General features: G+C 41.5%; 1 protein-coding gene across 1 annotated transcript in view; it reads right to left on the bottom strand.

The window, feature by feature from the left end:
- The window catches only part of GDA (guanine deaminase), a 75632-nt gene that overhangs the window by 6951 nt on the left and 51900 nt on the right, over positions 1-16781 (bottom strand). The window contains exons 6-11 of the mRNA XM_004769209.3: positions 16340-16367; positions 15061-15168; positions 12030-12137; positions 8995-9092; positions 6631-6698; positions 1882-2028 (exon numbers count right to left, since the gene is read on the bottom strand). Coding sequence (XP_004769266.1) covers positions 1882-2028; positions 6631-6698; positions 8995-9092; positions 12030-12137; positions 15061-15168; positions 16340-16367 — 557 coding nt within the window. The remainder of the gene's footprint in view (positions 1-1881; positions 2029-6630; positions 6699-8994; positions 9093-12029; positions 12138-15060; positions 15169-16339; positions 16368-16781) is intronic.

Below are 16781 nucleotides of genomic sequence, written 5' to 3'. Positions count from 1 at the left end.
GTATCAACTAACTGAGCGGATTGTTCAGGCCTGGAAGGTCAGGCATGTGCTAACCCAAAAAAGGCACACCTGCTTTTACAAATTTGTAAATTGGTCTAAATTCAGATTATTACAGAGAGGCCCAGGAGGGCGGGTAAGCAGTTCAGATGCATTTCAGGAAATGTAGTCTCGCTGCCTTTGGAGCACATGTGCCTGTGAAGGGGATTTATGCACATCTTGGTCTTGAGAGTGAAGGGAAAGGCTGTGACAAGCTGGGGACATGCTGCAATTTTAACAGTGATCCAGTCGTCTCATTTCACTCAGAGTCTCACAGAGACACGCACTTAGGAGAAGAAATTCCATCACAGTAAGCTCAGGGTCCAGAAATTAGATCTAAAAGCTACACAGCAAGATAGACATGACTTGGTAAGCACCCCGTGCCAGCTTGATCTCGTACAGGATCCCGATGAAGCACCTCGCAGAGAGCCTAGAATACAGAAGGCACTTAAGTCCAGTCCACTGGCACCATGAAAACCAGATAGTGAGCCAACAATACCAACAAGGAAGGGGAATTTTAAAAAATGGATGATTTAAAACTTGGAACTTTAGAAAACAAAGTCATAAGACTTAAGAAAATGCAAAGAGCATGACCTCTGCTTGTTTCCCCTGAAATATTCTTTATGGCATTCATCATAGCCCAGAACATCCAAAGAGCCAGAAGGTTTCTCTTCCCAGGACACTCTCAGCTTCCATCCTCCTCCATTTTCTAAGACCTTGGGTATCTTCCATAAATCTCTCTCTATATCTACACTGTCTCTGTTTCGATGTTTTCATTTCCTAATAGCTACCTGAGTTTCATGCTGTGTTCACCATCTTCCACCCAGATCACACTAAAATACGGAAGTGACTAAAAGCAATACAATTGCCAATTTCCATTTTTTCCCCTAAAAATATGGTTACAGGTGAGAACTGGAAAAAGCTGATAAGCAGTCTTTACATATCAATCAATTACACTTTTACATCTTTTTCCTTTTAAAGAGCTTTGGGTAATTAGTGTCCTTAAATAGACCAACAAAATGCAGAGTTGAAGCTGGGGTTTGCAGAGGAAAAGTAGGAACCTGCACTCTGGCACCAGATTTTCTGGATTCAAATCAGGGCACTCTGTAGCTTGACAACCGTGTACGCCTCGCTCAGGTGCCTCGCTGGTCGTGGGGAATTAGCAGCGGTTGTGAAGTTGAAGTCACAATACAGAAAGCATGACGCACAGTGCCTCTTACCTGGTAAGAGTTAAGTCTTGGCTATTATTTTTACTATTATTATGAATATCATTACTCTCGTCCCTCAGGCCAATAGAGAACATGTTACTCGACTCAGTGGGAAAAAGCTGATGATTTTCAAAAACTCACTCACATGGGGCCATTGCAAATATCCATCAAAGCATTAATATAATTGTGTGTTGAACATGTCCTCTGCCAAAGACAGGGGACTTGCTGAAGAAAGGATACCTCCACCACATGTCTGAACATTACCCACTAAATCTGGGGTATGGTACATGAGACGCAGCATTGGGGTATGAATAAGGGGTGCCTGCTGATGCCACTCTCGTGAGCATTCATACTGTTTCCGAGGACACAGACTGGCGCGGTTGTATGCTGCTCAAGAAAGAGACAAAATGGGGGCACCTGGGTGGCTTAGTGGGTTAAAGCCTCTGCCTTCGGCTCAGGTCATGATCCCAGGGTTCTGGGATCAAGCCCCACATCGGGCTCTCTGCTTGGCAGGGAGCCTGCTTCCTCCTCTCTCTCCGCCTGCCTCTCTCCCTACTTGTGATCTCTGTCTGTCAAATAAATAAATAAAATCTTTAAAAAGAAAAAAAAAAAAAGAAAGAGACAAAATGGTCATTACCTTGGCTGCCTCCAAGAGTAGCTAGTCTGAAGACCTCTTTGAGGGTAAGGCTTTTCTCGTTGATCTTATTAATTAAAAGGATATTGGAAACCATCACTGCTCTTCTGATTGCATCCAGCATGGAGGCCGAATAACCACCAGCCACATCTACAGGAGATGAAATAAAGCCACAAGAGTAACCTCATTCGATAAATGGGATATTAGGTGTATGACATTGGTTTTTGGGTTTTAGTGACTGACGCTCTGTCTGGAATATACTTCCAAGAAAAGATCTTATCTAGACACAGAACAGACACAGACTAACAGTTGAAAGAATTCAAAACCTGCAATCAGTATCAAATGCATGTCCAATGTATTCATTTCCTAGGGTCCCTACAAAAAATCACTACAGATGTGGCAGCTTAAAATAGTAGAAATCTATCCTTTCACAGTTTTGGAGGACAGAATTGTTAAATCCGAGTGCTGGCAAGGCTGTGATCCCTACAGAGCTTCTAGGGAGGAATCCTTCCTTGCTGCTTTCAGTTTCTGGAGGCTCCTGCAACGGTTCCTTGGCTTACCGCAGTATGATACTGGTACATCTGCTCCTGCCTTCAAATGGCCTTCTTCTCTGTCTTTACGTGTCATTCATTTTCTCTGGTAAGACATTCATCATTGCATCTAGGGCCTACCCTAATTCAGAATGACTTCATCTTGAAATCTCTACCTTAATTGTAACTGCAAAGACCTTTATTGCAAATAAGGTCACATTTTGTTCAGTAGACATCTTTGAGGATGGGGGTGGGTAAGGAGTGCACAGTTCAACCCAGTGCAATGCCCAAATGGCTAATAAAGCTAAGAGAAGAAACTCTTATCTGGATATTCCCTGCACTCTCACAGAAATATGCCTGCATAGTTACGAAGATAATTTGGATAACATGAGACTTCAAACAAGCTCACAGTTCTATACCCTTAAAAACTCAATCTAGCTCTATTCTAATACAGATGAGAACTTTGGGAATTAAAAGCTACTTCTTCATGATAATTTTTCAGGGAGAGCTTTTAGACGGAATTGTGTTTATATTTGTTGTTGTTGTTGTTTACTGACTTTATTTTTTGAGAGCAGTTTAAGGCTCACAGCCGGCTAACGTTTTTAAGGTATTACTTTAATACTGTACATATGCTCTCTTAAGATACATTTTTGATTTTTGCTTTCATTTTTTAAACTCTTTTACAACTTTTTATATCTTCTTTCTATTTTAACTGACCTCCCTGATATGCTGTTGTCCCCTCATTTCCCTTGACCTTGGCCCATTGTTTTGTCTTACAACCCACTGAATGCTGTAGATTTTCAAGTAATTTTTTCAAAGAGTTCATGGGGAGCATATTTTCCAAGACTTTGTATATTGGAGAATTGTGTTGCCTTTGCAAACAAAGGAGGATCTCGTCCAATATAATATGCTTGGGTAACAATGATTTGGCTCCAAACTCTTTCTTGATCTTGCTATTTTTCATGCCAGCAAAAACACCCGAAACCAAACTGGTTTTTAATTGTTTTATTGATAACTGACTTTTTTCCCTGCCTTACCGTTTTCAGGGTTTTTTTCCTTTTTCTTTGTAATTCTAATATCTTACCAATCAGTTACGATTTAGCATAGAACAGGCTAAGTTCTTTGAATATGATACATGGTTCTTTCTTAAGCTCAAAAAAGATTTATCCTTCACAACTTCTGTTCCATTTGCTCTGGGTCCTGGGTCAGAAAACCCCCACTGTGTGTTGTTATTCTTTCTGTGCTCCATGTGGATCATTCTCAAACACCCCCTTCGATCTTTGGTCGATGTTGTTTTCCACATCATTGATTTAATTTTCTGCAATAGTTCTACTCATAGCTTCCTACACTGTTTGTTATTTTTAAGTTGAGTTATAATTAAGACAACATAAAATGCATAGAACTCCGTTTGACTCTAGTTTGACGAATGCTAACAATTATACTAGCCATTTAACTACCTTTCAGAAAGACAAGATGTTGAACATTTGCATCCCTCCAGCGAGTTCTCTCTCAGTCCCTTCCAGTCATTTGCTCTCCCTGCCCCCATCCCCAATCCTTGGCAACCACCGTCTGATTTCTATCAACATAATGTTAGCTCCACTGGTCCCTAGGTTTCATGCATATGGAAATATACAGCATGTGCTCTTTTGTGCCTGGCTTTTTTCACTTAAAATATTTGTGGATTTACCTTTGTTTCACATAGATCAGTGGTTTCTACTTTCCTGAATGCTGAGTGGCATTCCACTCTAGGACTACACCACAGTTTGCTTATCCATTCCCCAGTCCACGGGATTTGGGATTGTTTCCTGCTTGGGGCTATTACAAATACACCTGGCATAAACATTCGTGTACAACTCTTTCTGCAAACATATGTGCTCATTTCTCTAGGGTAAATACCCCCAAATGGAATTAGTGGGTCATATGTCAAAGTATATTTAACTTTATAGGAAATAGCCAAACAGTTTTCCAAAGTGGTTGTAAAATTTACCCTCCCTCAGTCCTGTAGGATTGTCTACATGCTCCTCACTCTTTTTTCCCCCCAGTTTTCGTCTTTCATTTTAAAATGTCTTTTTCCATCACGACTTGTGGTCTTTTCATATACCATGTCTTCTTGTACTCCAAGGATGATGGCAATTTCCTGAGATTTTTCTTCTAAACCCTGAGGTAGGTCAGTTTCAGAGATAAGATCATCTTCTCATTGGTTTTTTTGTTTTTATTTTTGAGAGAGAGAGCATGTGCACGTGAGTGGGGAGGAGGGCAGCGGAAGAGGGAGACAGAGAATCTTAAGCAGCTTCCATACCCATTGTGGAGCTTGATGTGGGCCTCGATGCCAGGACCCTGAGATCATGACCTAAACTGAAATCAAGAGTTGGATCCACCCAGGCACACCTCATTCTTTTTGATATGACTTTCTCTGATTTTGCAATACTTTTGTTAAGCTTCATGTGAGTTTCTCCTATCTAATAATTGAGAAAGTCCAGATCTGCCTCCACTTGCTGTAGACAGAGTGAACAAACTACTTGTGGACCTACTCCCGGCTCATAGTATAGGGTTAAATGATCTTCTGAAGCCTACAGGAGAGAGGCAGGTTGATATTTAAAGGTCATGTTTCAAAAAGAGTGGAATGCAGTGGGGCTATTGCAACAGAAACCATGTAAAATGCAGCAGCATTCTCCCAGTTCGTAAGTGAATATGTCATATTTAATCAAACCTTTGGTCAATATACCAGCATTGCTCCTTCCCTTTAAACCAGTCTAGTGCAATGTGTCAAGTATGTGCTAATAACCATTCTGTATGCACTTTTTTCTCATTAAGCCTCAAAATAAGCTTATAAGATAGACGTAGTTGTAACTATTGTTATTGTTACAGAAATTAGAGAAATGAAGTCTTAGAAAATTAAGGAAATTTGCTCAAAGTCTTACAGCTAATAAGTGAAGAGCTTTACCTAAACATTGTATCCACCACTGTACAACCCAAAGTCAAGAACTGGAAGTCATGTGACGAACTTAAGTCAGGGGGACAAAATCCTAGAAAAATGGAAAGAAATACCTACCTGATTTTTGGCTATCTACAAAATTTTTCATTAATAGACTAGTGTGTAACAAAAATTCTTGGCCGTGTTTTTTCTTATTCATTAAAGCTTTTCTCTGATGATAAAATAACTAGCTTAACACCTGTGACTATATCCAAGTATTACCATGGTCTCAATGATTGGTGTCTTACATGAGAATTTTTCAAAAATCATAATTCTTTTGACTCACATAAAATGGGAGTGAACATCTAATCTAGCACACCTCCTTAAAAATATTAATAAGTCATTTCATTTTATTGTATATCTTCCCGACATTGCTGGTATAAAACTGACGTGTGAATTATTGCAAGAAAAGATGACAACCATCTTCGCCATTATGCAAACATCCCAATGCTCTTAAGTATCAGGAAGGTAAATGCATCAAGAATGAAAATAAATCCTTGTGCCCCATACCCATTTAAAAAAATTTTTTTAGTTATTCATACACAGAAATAAAAGGTTCACAGGAGATATGCCTATGCATTTGGGCCTGTCTCATACTTTCAAAGTGAGCCACACTGCACACAGTCAGGAAAAACAATTAAAATGTATTGTGGGGGGAAAAAAAAGGCACCACTAATTCATCAGCCACCTAGGATGTCCTTCATCCCAGCAAACAACAGACTGCCTGTGGGAGTTGGAATCTCATTTTGTTAAACACTGATCAAAAGCAAAGCAAGTTCTTAATATATCTCCAAATTCTCAATGCTGGCATAGACCGAATCTCTGCTCCCCATGGCAAGGTCAAATAATTTTCTTTTGAGATGGTTTCTGTAATGACTGAGTTACAGAAAACTAAGACCATATGAATCCAAACCATCAAAACCTAGCCAGAGGGACCAAACAAAAGGGGGGAAAGAAATAAAGGACTTAAACAACAACCAACAACAAAACCAAAACAATAAAACTCTACAACACCTTAGAAGGATTTACCCTTTGTCAAGCAATCCCCGATGGCCCTCAGGAGGTTAGCATCATTAAAACTTCTCCCTTTCCATATAGTTTCTTACTGCTGCCTTCCCACCATTTTATTAGCTGGAGATAGGACTACCAGATAAGAAAACGAATTCTTTAAACTGTTACCTGGAAATTAGTCACATCATAAAGTTATGCTCAACCACTTTGCCCATGTCCAAATGGCAAACTACTGACCTGTACCCAGCCCTATTTTCACTTCATGTTTCAAGACTTCGAGCACATTGAGAAAGCCGCTGCTGAGCCTGTAGAAAGAGGAAATAGTCAGGACAAGGAGACGCATGTGTTTCCAACAAAAAAAGGACACCAACAATAATGGCAGTGATTTCACTAAAATTGTGTTTCCCGTCATAAAAGCTCTCATGTTGACACAAACACATTAGTCAAATCAGATCATCTAAGTCCCGAAGTGAAAAAAAAAAAACTATCATAAAGGAGCTCTGCTTATTGGGTTGAGCTTAATCTCAGCAGGGTATAAAGCAGCAAGAAACAGAAGGAAAATAGGATCATTTGTAAGGAAAAATAAATGAAGGAATTCAATCTTGTCATTCATGCAAAAATCTACTGTTCTTCAGTGTTTTTTGTTTTTGTTTTCATTTTTAATAAACTCATCCTTCTATGTTCAAAAGTAGAAATTGCAAAACATTGTCTTTCCTGTGTCTGGGATACTTTGTTACCCTGAATGAGTAGTGACTTGGGAAATCAAAGGAGGGTACTACTGGGAAAGGGGGTGCAGGCTGATGAGTCAGGACCTGACTGTTCGCAGGCTGTGGCTGAGGACCGCAGAAGCTAGGAGAGAAGGTTCCAGACTGAATTCCGGACATTATGACCCTGAGCTTACTAGACGCGCTGCCTTTCTCTAGAATCAAAGGAAAACCAAAGCGTTTCTTAGAAATCTGAGAAGAGGCAAAGGTCACAGTGGTCTCCTTGAAGACGCACGTAAGTACCACTGTCAAATCCCCGGCGCACGCGCAATAGATCAAAGTTGTTGGAGAAAGAATAACAGTGACCATCTAAACAAAAACGTACCCATAAGGAAATTGAACCTCTAACTTCAATTTGCAAAACTGTATCATATTTTAATTTAGATATTGTGTAACTAACCCCGGAAATGTTAAATTCTTTCCCTATGGTCACAGCCATACATAGGCCAGATTCCCTGTCATGTGTGACCACGTAATGTTTGAAAACCTGAAGGCTCTGAAACCTCTCAAAAACGCACCAGAAATATAGCTCTGTGGCTCTCATGTCTTTCCTCTGCTTCTATCTGACATACATCTCTTTTTGCTGGCCAACTCCCTACACTTCCAACTGCCAACACCTCCTACTCTACCTAGGGGCTCTTTCCCCATCACAGAGCCTGCTCTGTCCTTGTTCTCAGAAGGTCAGGAGTTCTAGGGAATTTGTACCTCTTCACCTCACCCAGAAGCCCTCCACAAATCACTGATAGGTGTGTGGGAATAACTACCCCCGCTTCCTCACCCTGAAGGCAGAATGACTTTGAGGTATGTTTTGGTTCCCCGAGGTTTCTGGAAGAATTAAACTGCAGGAGCCCACAGTGGTAAGCTGGCAGTGCTCTTACTGACCCCCTTGCCTTCTCTGTCTTACCCACAGACGTCCTGAAATCACCTGCACATGAACTACTTGTACATGAGTGGTCTCATGGTCCGCAAGAACTCAAAAGAACAGAGGATACAAAGTAACCCTCAAAAAACCTAAAACCTAGCAGAAGCGAAATAAATTTGCTGAATGAACACATGAATGATCCATCTCAACCTGCTTCCAAGTGGGAGGAACTCTATTCTCTATCAACTAGCACCGGAAGTGAGATCCTTTCTGTATCGAATCCTGGAGCATGGGTTCTTAACTTGGCACCCATGGATCCGTATCATGGGATCTATGAATTCCCTGAAAGGAGATGTAATGTTTCTATATCTGTGAGCTTTTTTTCTGAAAATACAGGCCATCATTTCCATCTGACTCACAGATCTATGACCTTTCAAAGGGTTGAAAACTAGTTATAAATAAAGCTTCCAGGGAATTACAACAGGACATGGTCCCTCCTCTGTGAACTGGTGTCCTGTTGGATCCGGCAGCACGGTATACACTGTCGGACACTGGCTTGTGGCACCTTCTCCTGACCGCAGAGCATGCGAAGTAATGGGAAGTCAGTACCCTCTCTCTGGAACGGCCGGCTGGCATATGCTTTCTAGCGGTCCTTAGTTGCAAACCCTGAAATGCTGGAGGTTTTGAACTCTTTCTGTTGTACTTCCTATTGTCCCATTTTGGGCAAACACAGAAATTTTAAGAGATGCTGCGTTCTTCAAATGCATACTCTGCAATAAATGTCCTCTACTGAGTGCTCTTTCTCCCCACTGAAGCAGAGGTTGGCCTTGGTGCATCTACCTGGTTCCTGTCCCAATTAAACAGAACTTTCAAAGGGGGGACCCTGGAGGCAGGGCTGAGAAAACTGAAGGTATCTGGGCTGCTAATTCGCAACCCAAACACTCACCATTGACCGACCGATGATTGTCTACTTACGATAAGTTAGAACTGGGGCAATGGGCGATGGCTGCTCCCCGCTCCTTGAACACCTGCAGCTCTTCTGCTGAAAGGTAGCAGCCGTGTGCCATCACTGTCTGGAGAGAAGAGTGTCCTGTGTGGAGTCTGCCACTTAAAAATGTTTCCCTTAGTCTCGACTCCCAGCAAGATGTCACAGGTGCAGACTGAAGCTGTGACTTATCTATAAGCCTCTTCCCAAGAGCATTTATGATTACTTGTATGTTGAAAATCCCTGTGTACAAGTTACCCCTCCAAAAAGGTCTATAAAATCACAAGGGTCCAGGGGGTCTACAGGCTGGGATATCCATCCAGCTCAAAGATACATTGTTGCCTTGAGGCACGCTACTTTATTTCCTAATTCTACATGGCGAGCAGCTGGTGGGGCTGTGTTTGCTTCTATCTTAATCAGAACTTTCTAGAAGTAAGCTTTTCTTTGTCAGCACATGGAAGCTGTAGGCGTAATCCTGGAAAGAGTTGTTCTCATTTCTGCTCCTAGTGAAATACAGGCACTGATGCTCTTGATAAACAAAAGCAAATAATCTTTTTTTAAAAAAGATTTTATTTATTTATTTGACAGACAGAGATCACAATTAGACAGAGAGGCAGGCAGAGAGAGAGGAGGAAGCAGGCTCCCTGCTGAACAGAAAGCCCGATGTGGGGCTCGATCCCAGGACCCCGGGATCATGACCTAAGCTGAAGGCAGAGGCTTTAACCCACTGAGCCACCCAGGAGCCCCAAAAAGCAAATAATCTTTATTTACCTATTTTTTAGGTCTTTTTAAAATTGGAATATAGTTGGCACAACCAAATAAGCTGTTTTACCACCCATATTTATATTTTCACAAAAATTAGGAAATATAATATTTTATATGCATTAATTTGGAAGATGAAGTCGATCCAAGAAGGCAGGCACTGCCCACATATGACACTTCTCTGTTTAGTCCTGATGATATTTGTGGGTTTTCCTGAATAGGAGTTAAGTCTTCCTTGTGGTATAAATACAGTGTGTAATATTACTTAGCAATAACAAAACATGAGATCATGCCATTTGCAACAACATGGACGGACCTTGTGGGCATTATGCTAAGTTATTAGGCTCAGTGACATAAGTCAGAGAAAGACAAATACCACATGATTTCACTTACATGTGGAATCTAAAACAAAGAAAAATTAACAAGCAAACGGAACCAGATCTGTAAACACGGAAAACAAACGGATGCAGAAGGGAAGGTGTGGGGGGATGTGCAAAATAGGTGAAGGGGAGCGGGAGACGTGGGCTTCCGGTGATGGAATGAATACATTATGGGACTAAAAGGCACAGCCTAGGAAATAGAGTCGATGGTGGTAGGTTGTACGGTGACAGATGGTAGTGAACTTGTCATGGGCATAGCATAACACAGAAAAGTTGAGTCACTACGTTGTACACTGGAAACTCATGTACCACTGTGTGTCAACTCTACTCAAATGAAAATAATTAAAATTTTTAAAAAAAAAGCTTCACTCTTTCAAAATTCTTCTTCCTTCAGCACAAAACCTGTTTCTAATAGCTTTTCTCCTTTGGGAGGCACAGTTCAGTGACCAAAGAATTATTAATAAAATAAAATTTTCCTGGAGCACCTGGGTGGCTCAGTGGGTTAAAGCCTCTGCCTTCGTCTCAGGTCATGATCCCAGGGTCCTGGGATGGAGCCCTGCAAAGGGCTCTCTGCTCAGCGGGGAGCTGCTTTTCACCCTCACCACCCCCCATCTCTCTACCTACTTGTGATTTCTGTCAAATAAATAAATAAAATCTTAAAAAGTAAATAAGTAAATAAAATTTTCCCAAGCTCTGTGCAAATAGAATTAACATGCAAATGGCAGGTTGACTTATTAATCACATGGAAATATACGTAGAGAAGGCTGAAAATTACGGTGTAGCATTTACAAGATCTATGTAGAGTATTAACCTTTCAAATTAGTCATAGTCAGCCCTCCCTTCACAGTCCCGAAGAATTTATTTGCTGCAGTAGATTCAACTCTCCATGCAGTTTGTACGAGTCATTGAAGGCCAAGGCCCAAGGCCAAGGGGTATATTGTTTTAACGAAGGGTCTCCCCACTATATTAGTTTTAATTAATGTGAAATTATTTAATTATGAAAGTATTATACACTCATTTTTTTTTTTAAGCATTACCACAGTGTCTAAAAATAAAGACTAACTAGTCCCGTTTTCTCCCTCAGGTGGATCACATTTAATAGTCAATGTTTGTATTCCAGATAATTATTTTTTTTAAGAGACAGAGAGAGGGAAAGAATGCGTAAGTGGGGAGGAGCAGAGGGAAAAGAAGAGGGAGAATCCCAAGCAGGCTTCATACTCAGCACCGAGCCAGAGGCCGGGCTTGATCCCTAGACCCGGAGACCAGGACCTGAGCCCAAATCAATAGTCAGATGCTTGACCAACAGAACCACCCAGCACCCCAGATACTGCTTTCTAAGTAGGCATGTACCCACATATCTATACACACACAGCAAACAATACCCTGTAGACATTCTTCCTTGTAAGCCTGTATACATCACTCTTGTGAATGCCGGATAAAATTTCAATTACAGATGCTCTGTAAACTGAACAATCCCCCACTGATAGACACTTCCTAACTTCCACATGAGTAAACATTCCTATTCATATTCCTTACAGAACGGATCCTTAGAAATGCATCTGCTAACTCAAGGGAATGTGCATTTACATTCTAATGGATACTGACAAAACGTCCTTGGACCAAGAGACAAACTCACCCTCAAAGAAGCCTTGAGAGTTATTTACTGGGATTAAACTGCAGGCCGATTTTTAACTGTGCACTGGAATTTACTCTAGTTTGGGAAATGCGCACATATTGGAAAAATCTGAGGATTACCATTGAGATTTTATTTATTATTTCATTTTATTTCCCGCTGCCCCCCAAATACTGAGATTTACTGAGATTTTAAAACATAGATAAGTACCCCCTCCATGATACAGATTATGTCATGATACGCAACGTACCTTGTTTGTCAGAAGATTGTTCCTATCGTACACATCTGTGTAGTTTTTATAATCTTGAAATAAGTTCTTCACAGCGTCAACTTCATCTACAGTTTCACTTATATGGCTCTACAAGAAAAGAAGTAATATTTTCAATTTTCTAATGTGAAATACCATTAGAAATTATACTTCCTACCCCAAAAATGGTATGAATGGTGTCTACTTGCCAGGTAACACAACGAAGATGCTACATGGGTTTTACTGAAAACAATTATACATATTATATACATACCACATCTATATGAAAAAGAAACTATGAATGTGAACATGATAATTACATGAATATGGAATGTTCTAGCCTTAACCTTAACCCATGTTACATTCTTTCTATAGCTAGTGGGAATAAAAAAAAAAGTACTTGAAGAGAGTACTTGAACCTAGCTATTTGTGGGAACTTGCTTCTTCCCATCTGGCCATTTAAGAAAAGAGTTTCGTGGCTCTAAAAGGACAGATAGCATGGTTCACTCATAAGAAACCTGGAATTTGAACAAGGAGAGCTGAATGTTAGCCCAAGTTCTGAGCCTGGTTATGGGTCTTGGGGTGAGTCAGTTCTTTCCTTTGGGTCTTTATATTCTCACATCTCAAATATAAGGGTTGGTTTAAAGGAGTAATTTTCTAAACTCTTTCAGCTCTGAGTATGTTCTCCATATAAAAATATATAGAAATACAATATGTAAAAGGCATAAACAGGTTTCCTCTCAGGAAGAAGCAAAGATTGGGACTCTAGAGCCCTGTCCTCATTCTGTCCCCTTCATCTGCCTCCAGAATGAGTTCTTCTACAGAAAATGGTTTAGAAAATAACAGCTAGACAATCCTGCCATCACCAGAAAAAGAGCCCATAAAATTCCACGCCCAGTCAAAACAAATGAGTCCTGGCTCCCACACCAACCTTTCCTTGAGGGCACCATAAAGCCTCAGAGACACAACACTTAAGTGTAACCACCCCACACCCTTGCCTAAAACAAAAATCCTTCCAGACCAACTGGTAATGAGTACATATAATGCGAAAAAACTCATGATCAAGTTGCCACTTCCAAGAACAGCAGCGCCATTTCCTCTTCTCCATGACGTAAAGTGTGCGCCAAAGAAATCAGAGAAAAAACAGTAATGTTCTAAACATAGAGTGTTCCACCTAGAGGGTGAGTTCTATGCTCGCCTGGAGGAAATCTAGACCACTGAAGAAATGCATGGGCATCTGAAGAGAAAAAAGGATATCCCGATGATTCTTTTCACTTTGATAAATTTGAGCCAATGTAGGCACACATGCTTTTACCCCCAGCACTCGATTTTGTTTTGTGTTCACGGAGTTCGAAACACAGCCTCCAAATATGGCACCAGGGCACAATGCGTATTTTCAGCTGAAGGGAAATAGCTGAAGGTCATTCTGACCTCCCCCCACTCTCCTCCCTGAAACAGATCATAAAGCTCGTATGTGAGGGGGGACCACCCTATCCTTGAAGGAAAGGAGCATCCTTATCTCCTAAGCCAAAGGGATGCCTCCAAAGAATCCAAACATTATATGCCCCCATGACTGGGCACTTGTCACCAAACCTAACCTACAAATGCTCCTATGTCTTTCTTTGGGTCTTCATTTCCTTATGAAGGCTCCTTATCATGTAAAACTTCTATTAAATAGATTTGTATGCTTTTCTCCTATGGTCTTTGTCAAGTTAGTGTTCGGACCCGGCCAGGGACTCTAAGTAAGTCAGGGAAACTTTTTCCTCCCCTATGACTGTGTGGGATTGAATAAAAAATACAAATGTTGGGACGTCTGGGTGGCTCAGCTGGTTAGGCGTCTGCCTTCTGCTCAGGTCATGGTCCTACGGTGCTGGGATGGAGCCCCGCATCAGGTTTGCTGCTTGGCAGGGAGCCTGCTTCTCCCTCTCCCTCTGCCTGCTGTTCCCCCTGCTTGTGCTCTCTCTCTGAGAAATAAACAAATAAAGTCTTACCAAAAAAACACACCAAATGTCACAGTACCCCCCAAAGGGGGGAGGAGATGACAAGAATAGTTAATGAGCCCCAACAAAATAAATCTTATCAAGAAAACAAAACAAGACACCCTCCATCATGATAAAGAATCAACGTGTTGCCTTTCCCCTACCTTGCCCTTTGTTGTAAGATAGTCAACTCTTTTTTTTTTTTTTTTAAGATTTTATTTATTTGACAGACAGAGATCACAAGTAGGCAGACAGGCAGGCAGAGAGAGAGGAAGAAATAGGCTCCCACCAAGCAGAGAGCCCAATATGGGGCTCGATCCCAGGACCCTGAGATCATGACCTGAGCCGAAGGCAGAGGCTTTAACCCACGGAGCCACCCAGGCACCCCAAGATAGTCAACTCTTAAGAGGGAAAATTTTAGTGCAATCCGTCATGAAGCTTGGGTGGGGAAAGGGGAGACCGCAACTTCCAATTTTAACCCAGCTGGAAGCTTTAAAAAGTGTTTCAGTCCCAAATCGCAACCATTTAATGACAAAGTAAGATATACTTTCTTGTTCCTGATTTTTAAATTAAGAAACTCAGAACAAAAGGGTTTTTAAATGCATTTCTGTAAGGTAGAAATTAGGTTCTTTTTGCTTTTCAAATAATAGGTGGTTCCTCCAAAAATGAAAGACTAGAACACTGAGGAAAGGATCAAATAAAAGAGAGAAGTAGGAAAGAAACAAATTAAATTTATCCCAGGGAGAACAGGTAACCAGTGTGTTATCTATCGATCTGGCTTTGTTACAGATGACGTCCTTGTCTTGTCTTTCTAAGTCTGATCAGAGAGGTGTGGGGGCGGGGGGAGGCAGCAGCGGTGTTAAAGGAATTTTAAGTTTCTTATCTGAGAAATTAAAGAAATGGATTTAGGTGACATCTATAAGAGGCCTTCCTATCTTATGATGTTATTTCTCTAGGAAATCTCAGAAGAAGAACTAGAGAGGACTGCCAGAATTTAGGGTACTAAAAAGTCTTGCAGGTCTGGACAGGGGCACAAACAGGAGAAAAACACCCACCTGAATATGCAAATTATGAGTCTTCGCCATGTTTCCCAGTTTACTCAACAAAGTGTCGGAGCAGGAAAGGGAAAAACGTGGTGTCACTATGGGCTTCACTCTAGAATACTGGAAATAATTTAAAGAAAAAACTGATAAGGAAACTATAGCTATCGTGAATGTGTGACATACCCCAACATGCAGATCATACAACATGATAATTTCATATCTTCATTTAGGGGGATAGTCCCCCATTCTAAGAGTAAGTGGAAGCAGCGGGTCTCATGAAAACAGCTCCTGGCTGAGGACAAGAGAGAGAATATTCTACAGCGCCAAGTTCAGTGGAAGAAGATCCTGTCTCAAATGACAGATAGTCCCAGTCCTATATCCATGTAAGGTTCAGACGAGGCCTCGACTGGGTGGCCTTCCTGGAGAGAAATGGGAAGCAGAAGAATTTCTAAAGGGGGCTGATATGGGGAGACTCAGAGAGAAGTGGTGGCCTATTCCCCATCTACATCTTAGGGAGGAGTACTGGCCATGGCCTCCTTCAGGATGTTTGGGGGTAGCACTGGCTCTAGTGTCACCCAAGGTGAAGGCTGAGCAGGACAGAAGGGCTCAAAAGAGGGTGAGCGTGAGGACCCACAAAGCTTCACCTAGTTCTCCTGAGATTAGACTGACAGTAATAGGGTTCTCACAGTTTCCAATGAGACTTCAAAAAAGGTGGGAAGGGAAGGGTCTGGCTTGCCAATCTAAGAGATTGCACAACGGAGCTACGAACTGGCCTGCTGGGAGTGGGGGGGAGGAACCGATAATGCCTCTGTAGGCTCACCAACACCAGGGCAATGCAGAGAGGAGTGGCTGGCTGAGAGTCTGCAGGCCATGTGACATACCACACATTAGGGACCAAGGCGGCCAACGCCTGGGGCATCACGGTGGACATCACCCGTGCTCTAGACCAGATCAGGCTGTACAAGAGGCCAGAGCCAATGCTGATGTAGCCAACTTCCCCTTGCCTCCAATCTGTCCACATCCGTGAAGGCCTCTCTCACCTCCCCAGGGACCAGTCCTGTGTGATTAGAAGGTTCCAGAGAAAAGGAAGGGAAAAACCACTGAAGCCTGATCGCACAGAGCTGAGTTGATGGATCCAATGTAAAAATAGTCGAAGGCTCTGGGGAAATATTTCTGCATGCATGGAGTAAGCCAAACACACACAGACTAATCTTTACCAAACAACTTAATAGCCAATCTTACAAATGACACAAAAGCAATCCAAAACCAAGCTGGGAACAAGCTTACTTACATTCTTTTGGAGCATCCGTGACACAAATCTGAAATAAAGCAACAAATGGCTAAGATAGAAAATTTTGGCATTTTTAAATAGATTTTTTAAAAGGGTGAAAACATGATCCTTACATGTCTTAATTTCCATGCAAACATTTCTAACGCCATACATGTTTCCCCAGCACTAATTAAAGATTAACGAGTAGTAATTACTCGGCTTTCTCATTTGCAGCCAGAGAGATAGAGTGCAAAATCACAGGGAAATGCAATTTTACCCCCCTAACATCAGCTGCGCTGTTCATGAGTATTCCCATATCACTCAAGCCATTCCACTGGCTTAAGTTCTATTTGGGGAAATATTGCAGGATGCTATGCTCTGTGGATACTGGATCACTGGCATCCTATGCACCTGGAGGCATTTCGAAGCGTAGGGCTCTATGAGCACAGATGATGGAGTAAGG

This window comes from Mustela putorius, unplaced genomic scaffold, assembly GCF_011764305.1.
Source record: "Mustela putorius furo isolate JIRA1106 unplaced genomic scaffold, ASM1176430v1.1 tig00003854_pilon_pilon_pilon, whole genome shotgun sequence".
In the NCBI taxonomy this organism is placed as follows: domain Eukaryota; kingdom Metazoa; phylum Chordata; class Mammalia; order Carnivora; family Mustelidae; genus Mustela; species Mustela putorius.
Note: the sequence above shows the minus strand (reverse complement) of the source record. Positions and strands in the feature narration are given on the sequence as shown.